The sequence below is a fragment of the Odontomachus brunneus genome, unplaced genomic scaffold, assembly GCF_010583005.1.
Source record: "Odontomachus brunneus isolate Ranch 3 - 2012 unplaced genomic scaffold, Obru_v1 Obru_scaffold_100, whole genome shotgun sequence".
Taxonomy (NCBI): Eukaryota; Metazoa; Arthropoda; class Insecta; order Hymenoptera; family Formicidae; genus Odontomachus; species Odontomachus brunneus.
Genome location: NW_022639550.1, coordinates 664,378 through 681,360, shown reverse-complemented (window position 1 = coordinate 681,360; position 16,983 = coordinate 664,378). Strand labels below are relative to the sequence as shown.

Here is a 16,983-nt window from a genome sequence, read left to right as displayed (position 1 = left end):
TCGCATGAAAAAAAAATATTTCTTTCTCAGGTATTCGCGCGGTTCTTTTCGTGGCGTAGAAGAACGTTTCGCGTAAGATGCGTCTCTCTTTCTCTCTCTTTTAAGATATGTTTAATAGAAAGCAGAGAAAGTCTAGCCAACAATAATTGGTAGAAATTTTTGTTACGATTCGAGGACGATTACGACAGTATTAATCTGAGATAAATCGATCTCAGCGATATATTATATTCGGGGAACGGTAATCCCTCTTGCATTTCGCGTGCGTAAATGTGCTTGCAAAAAAGTTACTTCCGCACCGCATAACACGGTTTATTCGTAACAATTTTATCGAATGCGACATTTCGTGTTGTTCTCTTCGGAGAAAAAAAAACGGAGTCTCCTGTAGCAGTACGAAACGACACGGTCATGAATTATCGAGGATGAATCGCTCGGCGGCAGCTCTATGAACGGCGACATTGGTTCGAGAAGGGTCGGGCTAAGGGAAACGGGGTGAGAAAGAGAAGCGCTGATCCGAGGCGCGCGGCCGAGAAGGACTGGTAATTAACTGCGATGAGAGAGAGAGAGAGAGAGAGGAGGCGGGATAGTCCCGTTTGAGTCCCTGAGAATCCCCGGGGACCTGACCCGTCGTATCAGACGCCAAACACTCACTCCCACACACCGCCGAAGCCCGTCCTCGAAGCGCTGCCACGTTCAAGTTTTGCTACGATAATTGCCTTCGCTTCACAGTCGCGTCACCGACACCCGCAGCGACGGATAAGAGGCCGTCCCAGCTTCCGCGAACAAACGTGGAACGGGGTTGGAACGTTGGAGTTGAAGTAGATAATGGCACAGAAATTTCTAGTTTACGCGATTGGCCTCTCCTTTTGTTATGAGAGAGCCGTAAAGTGGCACCTCTTATCAGGACGGTGCTTCGCTTTCGATAAAAAAATAAAAACGAAATATACTTTGCAAAAATAGGAATTTTGCTAAAATATAAGGAGAAAGGGATACGATTTCCTGTGAAAGAATCACAATAGAAATTAAGATATTTTTCATGCACAAATACATTAAAAGAAAAAAAGATGTTTAAAAGATGAAAAGATATTTATTCGCCGACTACTAATAATATATATTTATTTAAAAATCTGAATTATTCTATTTAAATAGTACAAACAGCTGCTTTTTTTAGAAAGTTTTTCAAAGTTTTAGGAAAATTTATTTTTTTTATATTAAGAATATATATGTTATATTAGAATAAGTGTTATTAGTATCAATTGAATAAATATTTTTTATTTCTTAGATATTGCTTTTCCCACATACTGTATATGAGAAAAATATTTCATTCTACATTTACCATCTACTGTATGTTTTTTCACGAGAAATCGTATTATTGCGTTATTTATTTTCAACGCGAGTTCCGTGCGTCGGGAGTTGATTTATTTAGACAGCTTTATTAATACTTTTCGTACATAGAGAATATCATTCACAGAATAGACGCGGATTAGACTTTCGTCTAGATATACATAGAGCAATTGGTATAGTCCGCTCTTTCACTTGTGTGATATTACGAAACGGTTGTTATGCAAATCGCTCCGGAAATAAAAGCGTGTGCATCCGTCGGTAGAGACAAGAGAGAGATACGTAAGCACAAAGCGAGCTGCACACGTCGCGTAGGCTGTGGCGCGCAATGGCACTGATATACACACACATACACAGAGGAGACTTTCTTCCTTATTATTACCGCAGCGCCGATAGAAAAGCGGAAGTGCACCGCATCTCGGCGTAGGAAAGAGTTGTGATACCTGTGCGCCGCGCGGCTATAATTCACGCATCGCAGAATCGTCGTCATTTTTTTCACTTTCACAGAGAGCCGGTCGTTCGCCCAACGAGCGTGTACAGTCTCCTCGCGTTGCATCGCGGCGTTGTGTGCGCTCGCTGCACGTGCACACGCATACATGCGCGCGCGCGCGCTTACAGTTTCGCGATAATTTCAACGAACGCTAACTGATCTTGTCGTTAGGTCGTTACGTTATGTTCTAATAATGCGCCACGTCTAAGCACGTTCGATGTTAGAAATTACATTCAACGTTCGAGGGCAACGGACTTCTCGTGGCGATCTTCTGAGTATTGCGTCATTATCGATTTCACTCGTGCTCGATAATACTCGACCGTGCGAGTCCGTTGCCGTGCGAATTTTTTGCTGCGTGCAAATGGACGCGGAACTGAGATTTTATTAGCGGCCGAACGAGCGGGCCCCCGAGAAGCGGCGAAAGAACGGTTCGCCGGATTTCAAACGGGCAACACTCTGCGCGCCCGACGTATATACATTTTAATCTTTATTCCTCTTTAATTGCGCCGTGAATTTCAATTACGCCGCGGCGAATGATAATATCGATGGTGGGATACTCGGGTAAAGCCGGCCGTCCATCCTGTGTAACGAAATAGGAAACTCCGTTCGTTAATGCGCCCGGCCTAATTTCGTCGAAAATATTTTACCCCTCCGCCCGTAGGCGAATAATCCGCTATCGAGTTCAGCGAGCCGGCCCGTGAGCGAATTTTTATTCCAACGGGCGAAAAAAATTTATTTGACGTTCGCGCGTTTATCCGCTGCTCGTGCCAGCTCGAATCTCCCGACGGGATCGTCGGGAAGATTTCCCCAATCAGCTCTTCAGTCGGGCAAGATCGGCGATCCAAATTGCCGATAGATACAATCTGCAGGTGAAAGGAGTGGCGATAGTTTTGCGACGCCTCGCAGATATGCGTCGGAGTATGACGTTTACGTGTACGCGGCGGGCAGGAGCAACGGAGGAGAAAGTAATGTGCTTTCCTGAACGCGTCGTATCTGCTGTTCTTAATTGCGGTCGGGCATAACGATTAAGATTCGCTCGGGAATCGAAAGTGCTCGCGGAAGTTCAGTCTCGGACACGAGCGGAACTCGAAACCCTGTCTCTCTCTCCCTCTCTCCTCGCCTTTTTCGCGCGTGATTTTTGCATTCTTGTGACTGCCGGTCGACAACCGGAAAGCGACGGCAGGGAACTTGACGATCTCTCGCGACAAGCTGTGTCAATAACAATAACGTCCGGCTCTTGCCATATTCTCGCCAGAAATTCGTCAGAAAGACGAACGCACGGAAAACTGCCATTTTCTGCGCGCTCTTTTGGCGTATTTTTATTATTCGTCCTCATTTTGTACCTCATCTAACTTAACATCAGATAAATAAAAATCTCCAAATTTAGCTTCTTTATGTCTGATGTAAAAGGAGAGGAAAGCAAAGAACAAAAAGCTAGCTTGACCAAGTCGTCCCAAATCCTATTAGCTTTTATTAAAAACCAAAAAAGCGTCGAGATCAGTTCAAATTTCGAGAGTATAGCCTTCTTTCAACATGAAATTTCATTTGATTGATCTCACTGTTTCTTTTCGCAAATAACGTTTGCGTGTCGACGCGAGGCGCGAGCGAAAACGCATGCCAGCGTTTTTTCTCGCCGGGGGCAACAACGAATTCAGAAGAGTGAAACTCTGCACTCGCGTCTAGCAGTCAACGAAATTTTCTCGAGAAAGTGAATCTCGACGTTGATTTATACTCGCTGGTTACGTCGCGCCGCCGTGAATCTGCGCGTTACACCGTACGCGCGATCGCCGTACAAACACTCGTACGTTATTCACCGCGTTATTTTGCGTGTGTTCGAGATCTGATCGTGAAAGATGTCATTCTGAAGAACGTCGCGTTGTCTCATTGATCTCCTCTCATGTCTTGGGACAAGGAATAATCGGAAAAAAGATATAATAATACACATGAGCATTTATTAAGTTTTTGATATGTATATATATATATATATATATAAACGAAACATACATATTCTTTCCGCAACGGGATATTTTTTACTTAACTTACTTAGGTACAATGTTTTTCAGTATGGTGAACATACTTCTCACAGCAATACTATATGCTCGAACGCAACGGGTTCGCGCGAACGTTGAGCCGATAACGCTCCGCGGGGAGTTACACGTACTCGTGTGCGTTTTCTCCTTTCCTGTTCTTTTTTTTTATTTTCTTTCTTTGGATTATGGAAACGGTGTGTACATTCTCGTATAGATTCTGAACGTGCTACTTTATTGATGCGCGCGATAGATCGTCCCTCACGATTTCGCCTGTGCAAGCTCCTCCTCCCGTGATATACAGCCTGAGAACATTTCGACGTCGAAATGTTCACTACGTTGTTACGTGTACGTCTACCCGGATTTCCAAAAATATAATAGAAAATTATACGCGTCGATCGTGATAGCTAATACGTCAGCCACGTATTGCCTCTCTCATCTCGCGGCGAGGAGTCCCGCTCTGAAAGCTGTTGAAATTTCGTCGTACAGCTTCCGCGACCTTGATTGAGACTCGATGAAGCGACCTGATTTAAGCGCGCGCGAATTACGTCGACGATGGACGTCCGATGTAGATCCGCGCGTTTCGCGAGCAAGGATATCTCATCTCAACCGTGTATCGAGTGCGAGAAATCATAACCACCGCCGCCGCCGCCGCCGCCGCCGCCGCCGCCGCCGTGTCCGTCCAAACCGTCGCCACCGCCGTAACCGCCACCGCCGTAACCGCCACCGCCGTAATCGCCACCTCCGTAACCGCCACCTCCGTAACCGCCACCCAGGTCACCGCCGTAATCGTCGTGCTTGATGTGCACCGGCACAGCGACCGGCACCTTCACCGGCACCGGCACTTCCTTCTCAACCGGCACCGGTACTTCCTTCTCGACGATGTAGGGCTTGTCGACCGGCACCTTGATCGGCACCGGCACCGGCTTGTGCACCGGCACCGGCACCGGCTTGTGCACGTGGTACGGTTGCGGTACCGGGACTTTGATCGGCACCGCGTAGGGCTTTTCCACCGGCACCGGGTAGGGCTTGTCGACCGGCACCTTCACCTCGTACGGGATCGGCTTCTCCACTGGCACCGGGTACGGCTTCTCCACGGTGACTGGATACGGTTTTGGCACCGGCACCGGGTACGGTTTATCGACCGGCACCTTCACCTCGTACGGCACCGGCTTCTCGACCGCGTAGGGCTGCGGCACTGGCACCTTCACCTTCACCGGGAAGGGCACGTGTTTCTCGACCGTGTAAGGCTGCGGCACCGGCACCTTCACCGGCACCGGTATGTGCTTCTCCACGGTGTAGGGCTGCGGCACGAATACCTTGACCTCGTAGGGCTTGTCAACCGGCACCTTCACCTCGTACGGCACCTTCTTCTCGACGGTGTACGGCTGCGGCACGTGCACCGGCACTTTGACGAACACCTTCACCGGGTAGGGCACGTGCTTTTCAACGGTGTAGGGCTGCGGCACGCCGACCTTCACCTCGTAGGGCACGTGCTTCTCCACCAGGTAGGGCACGTGCTTCGTTACTTCGTATGGTACCGGCACTTTCTTCACGACTGTCACAGTCTTCACGTGCTCGTGCTGGTCGTACGAACCGCCACCGCCGCCGCCGCCGCCGCCGCCGCCACCACCGTGGAGGTCGCCGCCCCCTAGGTCACCGAAACTATGATGCAGCCCGCGCTTCTCCGTCTTCTTCTCCGTCAGGTCCCCCTCGACGTTCCGCGAGCTCGTCGTGTCGTCCACCTCGCTCGATTCTTTCGCGCATAGAACTTGGGTGGCCAGTGCCACCAAAAGGATGGCGATCTGAAATCGCGTCAGATATATATTTTTTCAATTTCCTCGACTTTTAATCGGAGCTTTCGTAATGAAAGCTAATGAGCAGACGGTAAGAATTCATGTGTATACACGCGTCAGGTTGTTCGACAATATTTTTATATACTCCAGATCCGCGATATCTTTTTTATTGCTTCGGGCAATTGAGAAAGAGAGGTAGAGACGTTCACTTTGCATTATGCGAACGAAAAGAAACTTTGCAAATCCCCACATATGCGTTTCAGTTCCGAATTCCGAAATGAAATTGCACCTGATATCATCGGGCCGATGAATTCGACTTACCTTAATATTCATTCTCGAGTTCGCGTATGTTTTAGCGTGGCGTATGACCACTAACTGAACCGCTTCGTTTTCTAGGCTGAGCCTTATATACCCCGCGGTATAATAGCTTGGCACTTTCCCTGCACCTCATCGCTTACATTATACGTACGCGGCTTGCTTTACATTCGCAAAAAAAAAACCGCCTGGGCGAGTCCAGGAAACGAACACGCCTGCAGATCTGCTTCACGACTGCTTCTAAAGTTCGACCTGTCACCGAATTCGCGGTGTTAAATATCTATTAACGCGTATGCGATTGAGCTGCGTCGCGCTGCGTTAACTTTCTTTCTCGGCGCGACTGCAGCTGCAACTGTGCGTGCGTACGCACACAGAGCTTGGATAAATGTTGTACTGATACTGCCATATCTTTTTAAATGATACAGATTGAGAGAAAAGTTATTTAAGAAACGAAGACAATTTATTCGGTGGCACTATGATAATATATATTCACTTATACCAATATAAAATATTTTCCAGATAATAAAATATACGTTCCCTTAAAACGCGTGCAACGCTTAAAACCTTAGCTCTTTACGAAAACGATTTGAGCGATTTAAATAAAAGTATTCTTAAGTAAATACGTTATTATACCCGCCGAATAAATATTTATTTTTTAGACATTTTTTTCTTGAATGTAGACATCTGTTATCACTTAATTTAGAATGACCACATCATTCGACAATATGTCGAACGTCAAATAAGCATATATGTAAAATACATAAAATACTGTGTCCGTAGTCGGGCGCAAAATTATCGCACGACAGTCGTTTCCGATCGCGCGTAAAATAATACAAGTCCAAATTCTATATTATTATAACGAGTAATCGGCGGCGAATGGAGGAAGTTAACGTTTACGAGGTTATGGTTAGCAAATGTGCACCACTGCGATTTCCGTCTCTGCTTGTCGCAAAAATCGGTAGCCACCATGTGCAACGCGTCAGCTAAAGGCCAAACTAACGTATCCTTGTGCCTGCAATACACTTTTTCACGCTTGATCACCGGTGAGAGCTCGTGATGTCGAACGAGAGTTACAACTTCACGGAAATGACTTCCCGGGCATATTTTCGCGCTAAATCGTCTTGTACACATCAGCGATTTCGTTCGTCACGTACGCCAATAGTAATTTGCGTTATTTCGTCACGCCCCGTTAGGTATCACGCGTTGTTGAGAATCGTTTGTACATTAATTGGCATCGTGTATTAAACTATAGATCACTATAATTTCTTCGAGATGAAACGACATGTTTCCCGTGAATATATGTATCTCTCTTTCGAGACATTTTCTTTCGTATCACATCAGAAAGTTGCTAAGAGCCTCTAGAATCATTTCGCGTTCCGTATCATAAGCATTTTTAGAAAATAGGTACTCGGAATTATTTAATATTTGTTTATCTCTCGATATTCTATTTATATACAGTTTTTATTCCTAATTTTAATAAACAATTTTTAATTAATGTTAAAATGAAATCATATGGTTGAACGAAGATAAATTCAATCAAGACAAATATAGTCAAATTAACGCAATCACTTTCTCATAGAATATTACAATATTAATATTCTTAGTTATTATATATTCTTAATTAATATTCTTGGTACCGGCAATATTGATATTATTGCTTATATATGAGAAAATGATTGTGTTAATTTGGTTATATTTATCTTGATTAAAGACTAATTTATCTTTTCATACTATATAATCTTAGTTTAACATTAATCTTATTTTTTTTAAATGTCAACGATAAAAATATTCTCCAAGTAAAAATATTCTTTTTTTGTGTATGTCCCAATAGAGAGATTTAATTAAATTCGCTGTAACAAGACTGAACTGAAATAAAAAGAAGGAACATTATTGGAGACACAAACCAGCAGTCGTGAGACTTGCAATTGATTATAAAGTTCGACTCGGGCACTGTCGGTATTGTATGACGGCCCTGATAACGTACCATCATAACAATCGAGATCTACAAAGAAGGACAACAGTATATAGCAGCTTGACAAAAAGTAACAAGTACATAAAAACAATCAGCGCTTTCAAAACATTCCGTCTCTGTCTCGGAGATTCGAAACCGCGCTGATTGTTTTTATGTACTTGTCATTTTATGTACTTGTCCTTTGTCAGGCGTGTACCGTTGAACTTCTTCGTAGATCTCGATTGTTATATTTTAGTTTAGTCTTATTATACTGAATTTAATTAAATCTCTATTGGGACATACACAGAAAGAAAGCATATTTTTGTTTGGAGAATATTTTTATCGTTGACATTTAAAAAAAATAAGATTAATATTAAAATAAGATTATATGATATTGAGGAGATAAATTAGTTTTTATCAAGACAAATATCACACATCATTTTCTCATATATAAGTAATAATATTATTACTATTGGTACCAAAAATATTAATCAAGAATATATAATAACCAAGAATATTGTAATATTCTATGTAATATTGTATTATAATATTCTACACCTCACGCGTCGTGTACTTGTCCGTAACCGAGTCATAACGTCTCGAACCGACGAGCGACGCGGACTACGTGCATCGGCTGGCGCGTTTATCATTCCCGTCGGAACTCGGAATATTTAATCGTGCATCTCGTCGGCACTGCGTTAATTAACACGCGTTTCTCTGATCAAATCGTCGTATCTGCGCGAGTGTTAGTGCCAGTGAGCGCTATATCGGGAACTAGGATGCCAAACCAGGAAGCTAGAACGCAGGACGCCGGCACGTGGGCAAGACGCATCGCATATTTTCAAGTGTGTGCCACATATTTTAACACGTTGAAAGCCGCACTGATTTCCATTTATCATATAAAAGTTTTAAAGTAATATACTTCGTAAAGTAATATAAATCGTTTGACGCATTTACTAAAAATAAACACCTAAGTCAAAATTTAAAAGGTTGTTTAAGGGTGTGATTCATTAGATGTTACAAATGCTTTGAAGCGCCGTATTAGACCAATTTCTTTTTTTTTTAACACTTCAAAATGTTTGCAGTATCTAGTGGATCGTACCTCAAGTCTCGATCTTGTGCTGATTTGTGCATCAATTGTGTTCATTTGTTTTCTAGTAATATTTTTTGAGCTTCAAGTTACATCATGAATCTGTTAATATTTTCTTTATACTTTAGTCATTTTATTGCATTGAAAAAGAAATTTTTGACATTTCTCTAACGGAATTTGCATGGTGTAGAATTTTAAAATTTCGACTCAAATGGCCTTGAGTTTTTGCGGACATGGTATTGGCGTCACATCGTCCTTAGCGTTATCTTTCAATGCCACTTGTTCTGGGCGTAAATCGAGCTTTACGCTAACCGTATCGACGTCGCACGAGAGTGCCCATTTCGTACGTGTAATTACTGTAGAAATCCAAGTAAAGCTGTGCGAACGCGAGCTTAGTATAAGCGAGCTTCGCATGCGGAATACCTAATGTCGTATGTTAATACGGTCGCATGCGCGGCGCACATTTCGATTCTAGATCGAGATAGACCGCAATTTTTAACGATTAATCGCCGCTCAAGCATCCCCAAGGGCCGTATGGTCCGTTTCGAAGCGAAAGCTCGTTATACAGACTCAGCTCGTTATTCGTGTCCCTTCCGATAAATATTACGGTAAAGATGATAAATGTATCTCGCGTCTAAATGAGACCGTTATTCAGTCACCTCTCGATTGACGGTCGATTTGTAATGTGCTTAATTAACTTTGCATTAACCAACCCGCTGAGAAATCTGCACGGACGCGACATGCGAGAAACCTAAATAGTAAGAGCGACCTCTTCCTAGCGAGTGACTGGCCAGGAATTTTGATTACTGGCTAGTTTCTGGTCAGTTTATGCGATACTTGCTTCGTCAGTAAGTGGATATTTAATGTAAAAATAACGTGAAACTCATGTTTCAGAAGGTAGAGCCTTTTCACGTATAAACTTATTTATTATTGAAATAATTGTAACTTTATTTCTAGCAATTAGCATTTTTTCTTATCCTGTTTTTGGCCAATAACTGGCCAAGAAATACCGACCAGTATTTTCTTGTCCAGTTTCTAAATAGTTACTGCCCAATAAATCCTAGTCAGTAAAAACTGGCCAGTTTCTGGCCAGTGATCAGTTCCTGAAAATTTTTCTACTTGGAAAATTACACGAATTACACGCGCGGCCGATACGGCAAAGTAGGAAATATCAATCCGCGATCTAAGATGAGAATAAACGTCCGGCACGACGATGCTCGGTCGTTTCACTTCTAAAAAATTTCTCTCTCTGCACCGTCATCACCGTTTAGCATCTTCCGTGCCGGGAATATGCGCGATACCGTTTGTTTGACGACCGATTGGTTATTCGGATAAGTATCGACGAAATGAATGCGAAGCTGAAATTTCACGATAACAGGTGATGAATGAATCTCTGTCAGCGTGCGTGACGTCGTTATTTCAACGACGATCCGTTGGATTTCGATGAAGGATTCATTGGATCTCTCGGTTAATACGACTGGATGAACTCTGCGCTAGCGTATCGCACTCGCGGTTATCTCGCGCGTAATTATCTCATCGGGAGACGTTCACCCCCCTCCCCCTCCCTTTCCCCGCGGCCCACTCTTTCCCTCCCTCACAATTGTTACGTACAACGTTGCCCGACAGTTCAGTACAGTACAATATCTCGATGAGACCCGCGGCAGGACGGTCAATAATGAGCCCGTGCTCTCTCGGGCATCTCTTCCAGAAGGTACTCGCGCTACCGGCGTGCAAATTACTCGGTAGCGATGGCCGCCGGGCGTTTCGTGGCTTTTAATTGACGACGGACGAAATGAAGTATCATACACACACATACATACACACACACACATACACACACACACACATGGCGTGCATTATAATTGGAAACTTTTATGTTGCGTGCGCGCCACGGCGGGTCTACCGAGGCGTGAATCCGAGAGGAGTGTGCGTTTCTCTACGACGCGCTTCGTTCTCCTCCTCCACTTCTTCGTCTCTCTTTTCCTTTTTTCGCGCACTTGAAGGGTGGTCGTGCGCCCTTCGAAAAAATGCGCGCGATCGCGTGAGTTCGACGGCGAGTCCCGAGAATGAGCCGCGAGGGTTTCTTGCTGTAGCGTGAACGGCGTCTCTCCTGTCGGAAGATTCCCTCATTAATTATTAATCGGTCATTAATAACAACCGGCTCTGCGCGAATAAACGACGCGTTTTCGCGGGACGCTTTTCTCCGAACACACGTCCCTTCCCTCTTCTTCCCTGTCGCGTTTCTGGTCAATAGGGTACGTGAACTCAACTCCGATCGTCATTCATATTAATAGTAATGCTGCGCGTCTTTAATGAGGCGTTTGATGGAAAAGTGAAAGGATACGGCGCGACTTTCCCCAAAATTTTACGACACGCCGGCGTGTATGTACGAGCAGCCCTGGCAGTTGCACGCTTAATGTTCCACCGGCACGAACTCCATGAATTCGGGAGGAAGCGACGTGTGACTGATTCGCGCGTAATCGTGGCGCTTCGGGGGCCGCGTGTTGTTAATCATCTTTTTCGGACTGTTACGGGAATTGCGGGTCGGAGGCTGCGCCAAGAGTAACATCTGCCTTCATGTCGCGAACCGGACGTTGTATGATTTAATTGGCGGCGTAACGGGTCGTACACGGCCAAAATATTGTAGCAAAAATTACAACTAAATATTAGATATCTCTTACAGAATCACCACCGAAACTTAATATATTTGTTTCATATATTAAGCACATTTGATTTTTTTATACAAAATTATTTTAATTACTAGAATGTTATTTTTACATCGAATACCAGGTAGATCGTCCAATTTATTATAGTAATTTACTAGCTGAAACTATCTGTCCGGGTTATCACATGCGTCAAGAGGAAATCAGGAGAAGAGAATGGGGAAGAAGAATGGGAAAGAGAATGTCCAGGTTTCATGTTAGCCTATATTTTCCGCAGACTTTTAGAGAGTAACTACGCAAAATGTGGTCTAGATTAGTGAAAGGATTTAAGAGTGTACAAGGAACATACAGAGATACAGACATTCCATTTTAAATATATAGATACTACAATTTCGTATAGAGTCTAACTTTACAAAAAGCATTATAAAAAGAAATATTGGACATAATTTTTATTACAATATTTTCTCCATATAAGGCGATTCGGTAGAGAGAGAGAGAGAGAGAGAGAGAGAGAGAGAGAGAGAGAGAGAGAGAGAGAGAGAAAGAGAGAGTGCAATATGGGCTCCTCGTTTTTTTTCGAGAGTAGCGTAACTGCCCCGGTTATCCTGCGGGGATAACGCGACTATAATCGCCGTAATGCCAAAGCTCGCGAGCGATGCGCCACACGGACCGGTCCGTTACGATAACCGGCATTTTTACGCGTCTCGCGCGATGTAAACGTTTGATTCGAGGCGCGTTAACGCCGGAACGTCGGCTTGGCCGACGATTACGTTACAAATGTAATCGTCGACAGCGTGCAAACGCGCGCTCTCTGCCATTAGCGAACGTGGTTGCAAGCCCGACACGGAAGTAGAAGACGGCGGTACGGAATGGTAATTAAACGGCTTACGGCCCGGCCGACTGACTACGCCGTGTGACGTGGCCGGTCTCTAACATTCCCAACCGGGGATCGAATTAGGGAAAATTGAACGGTGCGAACTGCTCCTGGCGGGCCGTCATGAAAAGCGTGCCGCACCTGCAGCATGGGGTTGCCACAAGCGGGCGAGAGGTGAGCACCTGCGGGGTTCCGAGAAGACTTTTCGGTCGCGACTAACGCATTACTGATGATGCCGATGGGGAACTCATATGCGCGCGAAGAGCTCTCTTCGCGAAGACGAGCGAATGGTCGTGCGAGAGATTATGTAACTTTAATTGCCTTCTAACTACCGTGCAATTGGACAGGAAGTACAGCCTGCAGTTTCGGCTGTATCCCATTAAGATGTTGCCTCGGCTAATGCGACGACGAGGTGACTTTTGCGAGCGCGAATCCTCTTCTCTCTCAATCTCTCGAGACACGCAATTTATGTCGTCGGGAATCAGCCGGAAAGGCCAGTTTGCGCGATGCAGATAGACTCGTATTAATAATCATTACTTAAAACTTTTTTCACGTGAAATACTCAGATCTGTATTTAGAGTGTTTCATTTAAATCATATAATACATTATACTTGTAGTCGCGATTTAGTTGAAAAACTCATACCTATCTCTAAAAAATAAATCTAAATTTAAAAGTAAATAAATAAAAATAAGTGTCTATTTCAATAAGTATCTAGCAAGTAAACCTACCTAAAACTTACATTCCAATTTCTTTCTAATTTGGCACAAATGTAGAAGTACAAAAAATTTTTAGGTCATATTTTTTTATTTTGGCCCACTTTGAGTTTTACGGACAGTTTATAGCTTTTTAATGTTCTCACTCCTATCATCAACAAGTGCAACAAAAATGCATAAGAAATAAAATTATAATTATATAATTTACAATACAAGATATAGGCGTTTTTGGTTTGCTGATTATGTATATGAAGTCAAATGTGTAAAATTATTTGTATAAATAATAAAATGTTTAAACAAAACATGTAAAAAGTTGAAAAAAATTATTTATACAAATAATTTCTCGGTTTGGATAAGATTTGAATCACTTTTGACTAATTTAGCACAGATTTGAAATATTTTGATTGGAATCTTGGCTAAAGATATTTAGAATGGTTCGTATCGGGGCTATGCCAATTTTATTAAAATTTTTATTAAAATTGCCGGATTTCTCGGTTTGGCCGAGATTCGAGCCATTGTTGACTGATTTAACACAGATTTAAAATATTTTGGTTGAAATCTCGGCTAAAGAAATTTAGAATGGTTCGTATCTCAGCCATGTCGATTTTGTTAAAATTATTTAACTATATCTTGTATCAATTTTATTTCTTATGCAGTTTTGTTGTACTTGTCGATGATAGAAGTGAGAACATTAAAAAGTTATAAACTGCCTGTGAAACTAAAAGTGTACTAAAATGAAAAAATGTGATCTAAATATGTTTTTCTTTTCACTTCTACATTTGTGCCAAATTAGAAAGAAATCGACATATACCTTTTGGATAGGTTTACTTGTAAGATTTATATTAATGTAGCTGTCACTTGAAACTAATATCAAATAATATATCTACTAATATATCTACTATCGCGCGGATTTTTATTCAGAGTTAGCTTCCAATTTTTCTGTTGAATTATATATGTGGCATTTATATTTCCAATGGCGTGTTAATTAAGAAACTCTCATCTAACTCTGAGTCAAAGTCTGTGAGTTTATTACCTGAGACGAGTTTCAAGTAATAACTGTTAATACAAGCCTGTTAATACAAGTACCTTGCACATTTGAGCATACATTTTTATTCGAACAATAATTTCATTTTGGTGTAATCGCGCAATTATCCATCGCGAAACTCGCGCGATTAGTTTTCCTTTTGTTTCGCGTTAGTACATTTTTTTCGACATAATTTATGGAACAGAGATGCCAGTGAATATTACGCTCGCAGTGCGAGCAATGCGTTCGGTCGAAGAAAGTTGACCGTTACGACTACATCAGGTATATCGCGAATATTCCCCGAGCGGGCATTCGACAGGATAGTCACGGAGATTTCACTTCGGCGCACATATGCGCGACGCGCGAGCGCGTTCGCCTCGCCGATCTTTTTTTTCTTTTCTTCTCCCCTGCGCAGGAGCGCGGATGAAAGTGCAGGCGCAACGCGAATCGTGCAAATCGCATCCGATCCGCGACGAGTTCGCTAACGGTCTCTACGACCGCCGCGCGCTGCTGACGAATTAGCGCGGTGACGAAAAATCGGCGAGAGAGGCGCATGATTAATAGTTGACGCTTGCGACATAACTCTCATGAGCAGTTTCCCACATGTTTCCCGTCGAAAAATCTTCGTTTCATTTATTCCGTGATCTCGCGCGCAATTGTCGCAACGGGGAACCTATTTTCGCAACGGCGCTTCTACAGCGGCTTGCGTTTTGTTCGTGGTGTATTGATTGAGAGGAAGCGCGATATATGTATTTTTATGAAGGCCATGTTACATCGACTAATTCTCCTGTAGTTGGTTGAGACATTAATCGGTAAAAATTTTCTTTGACTAAAATAATCGGCGTATTAATAATTTATCAATTGTCACATATAAAGTCACAAGTCGTGAAATTTATCCTATGATTCTGATCAAGTTGATCCCAGTCATCTGCTTTGCATAAAATAATATTATTTATGATTCGTCAGAATCCGATAACATAGCCTTATATAAAACAGATAACTGTCAAGCTGATCAGAAGGATGGGATAAATTCCTAATTGGGAACGATTGATGAAACTAATTATTAATCAAACTTTAATCAATGATAGGCAATACATTCTGATTAATAATTAATTTCATCGATCTATTAAATTATCATCATATACATGACGATTGATTAATTTCGACTATTAATTTGTCGCATAATTTTAACCAAAGAACCTTCTCATCTTATTAATACACAATACAGTGCTCTCTCGTCGCACGTGTGCGAACAACCTTTCGTATTCCGTTATTCCTCGAGAAGAAGATCTTCCGATCAATTTCGAGAGAGAAAGAGAGAAAGAGAGGAAGAGAGAGTGTGGATCTCTCCCGAATGCGACCATTATCCGCACTCTCTCGGGCGATCCAAGATCGGCGCCGGATATCTCGTCGCGTTCGCGGCGAAGCCGATCCACGGGCGGGCCGCCGAAGTTTAGGGCCCGTTATTTGTTGAGAGCACGATTATCACGTCGGGCGGCACATGTAATTTGAGCCGTATTACGCGCGCGTCGACAACGTGTCGTGATTATGTTCGTACCTCCGACGGCCGGTCATATCGGCACGACTTCGAGCCGTTATGTATGTCCGTTCTCTCTCTCTCCCTCCCTCTCTCTCTCTCTCCCTCTCCCTCCCTCTCTCTCTCTCTTTCTCTCTCTCGAGCCGCCACCAATCGTGCCATCTGATCCGATAACCAATTACCAAGAACATGCCGTCCAACGATGTCGCGTATCTGCCCGCCGGGGATCCGGAATCCCCGTACAGGTCCGTCCTAGAAACGAGAGACACCGGTCCGCGCATTATTCGCGCTCGTCAATGGCTGCCTTATTTTCCGGGCGACGCGCGCGGAGACAAATTTATAATAAATCTGTCGCTGGATTATCCGCCGCCGGGGCCATCTCGGCGTCGTTGATTCCGCCGCGAGCGGAATCTGCAGAAAATGCCGCTGGCGATTTCCGACGTGGTTGTCACGGAGAGATTTCTGAAATTTATCTAAGAATATTGGGCATTGGAATTGACTGACACCGGGTTGTGTGTCTGATCTATCTGTCAAGATATTTTTGTTTTCCACGGTACATGTATCCTTCGATACTCTTCTACACGAGAAAAAGCAATTTCGTTAGTGTAACTAAATTTTTTGTTATTTGGAGTTACCCAGAAGAAAACGATTCCTACTCGGTTGTAGGAACAGAAAGATTCCTGTAGGAGGTTTCTACTCAAGTCAAATGTTATCTCAACCAAGTTTTGATGCAGCTAAATGTTCAGACGAATGTTTCCAATAACAGAGATGCTAGCTTCTATTCAGTTACACGAACTGAAAAAAAACATTTTTTTTCCGCGTAGAAGATATTTTGATATTTCGTTAATGGCGATAAAGCGACTCGCAGGGTACGCGGAATTTAATGATGAGCGTGTCCTCTTTGTCATAATCATCGACCGTGTCACAGAGTTGCGACGCTTCCACTTGCGTGCATTGTACAATTAGCTCTTTTCTCCGAGCGAGATTATCATTTTTCCGCGACGTTTGCCTAGCTTGGCGTATTATTTGAGGCATTGTGCGCTCATACATTGTGCAGCGGGACAACTTTTCCGGGTCTGTTGAGCAATATAATAAAATCGCGAGTGCGTGAACATAGTGTCTTTACGCAATTTATTCCGTAAGCGCAGTTATTACATGCAGGAA

The 16,983-nt window shown here is 43.3% G+C and overlaps 2 protein-coding genes across 3 annotated transcripts in view; one reads left to right on the top strand and one right to left on the bottom strand.

The window, feature by feature from the left end:
- LOC116848743 overlaps positions 1 to 16,983 on the top strand; it is an 82,218-nt gene that overhangs the window by 1,046 nt on the left and 64,189 nt on the right. Inside the window, exon 1 of one of the 2 annotated variants that reach the window (XM_032825165.1) lies at positions 8,386 to 8,762. The exons of the other annotated variant lie outside the window; for it this stretch is intronic. The gene's annotated coding sequence lies outside the window, so the exon portion shown is untranslated. Of the gene's footprint in view, positions 1 to 8,385; positions 8,763 to 16,983 lie in introns of those variants that run through there. 2 annotated transcript variants of the gene reach the window in all.
- LOC116848742 (repetitive proline-rich cell wall protein 2) lies at positions 3,640 to 6,469 on the bottom strand. The gene is made up of 2 exons (XM_032825162.1): positions 5,973 to 6,469; positions 3,640 to 5,660 (listed from the first exon to the last, which is right to left on the bottom strand). Exons 1-2 carry the CDS (start codon positions 5,982 to 5,984, stop codon positions 4,461 to 4,463), a joined length of 1,212 nt encoding a protein of 403 aa, XP_032681053.1. The 5' UTR covers positions 5,985 to 6,469; the 3' UTR covers positions 3,640 to 4,460.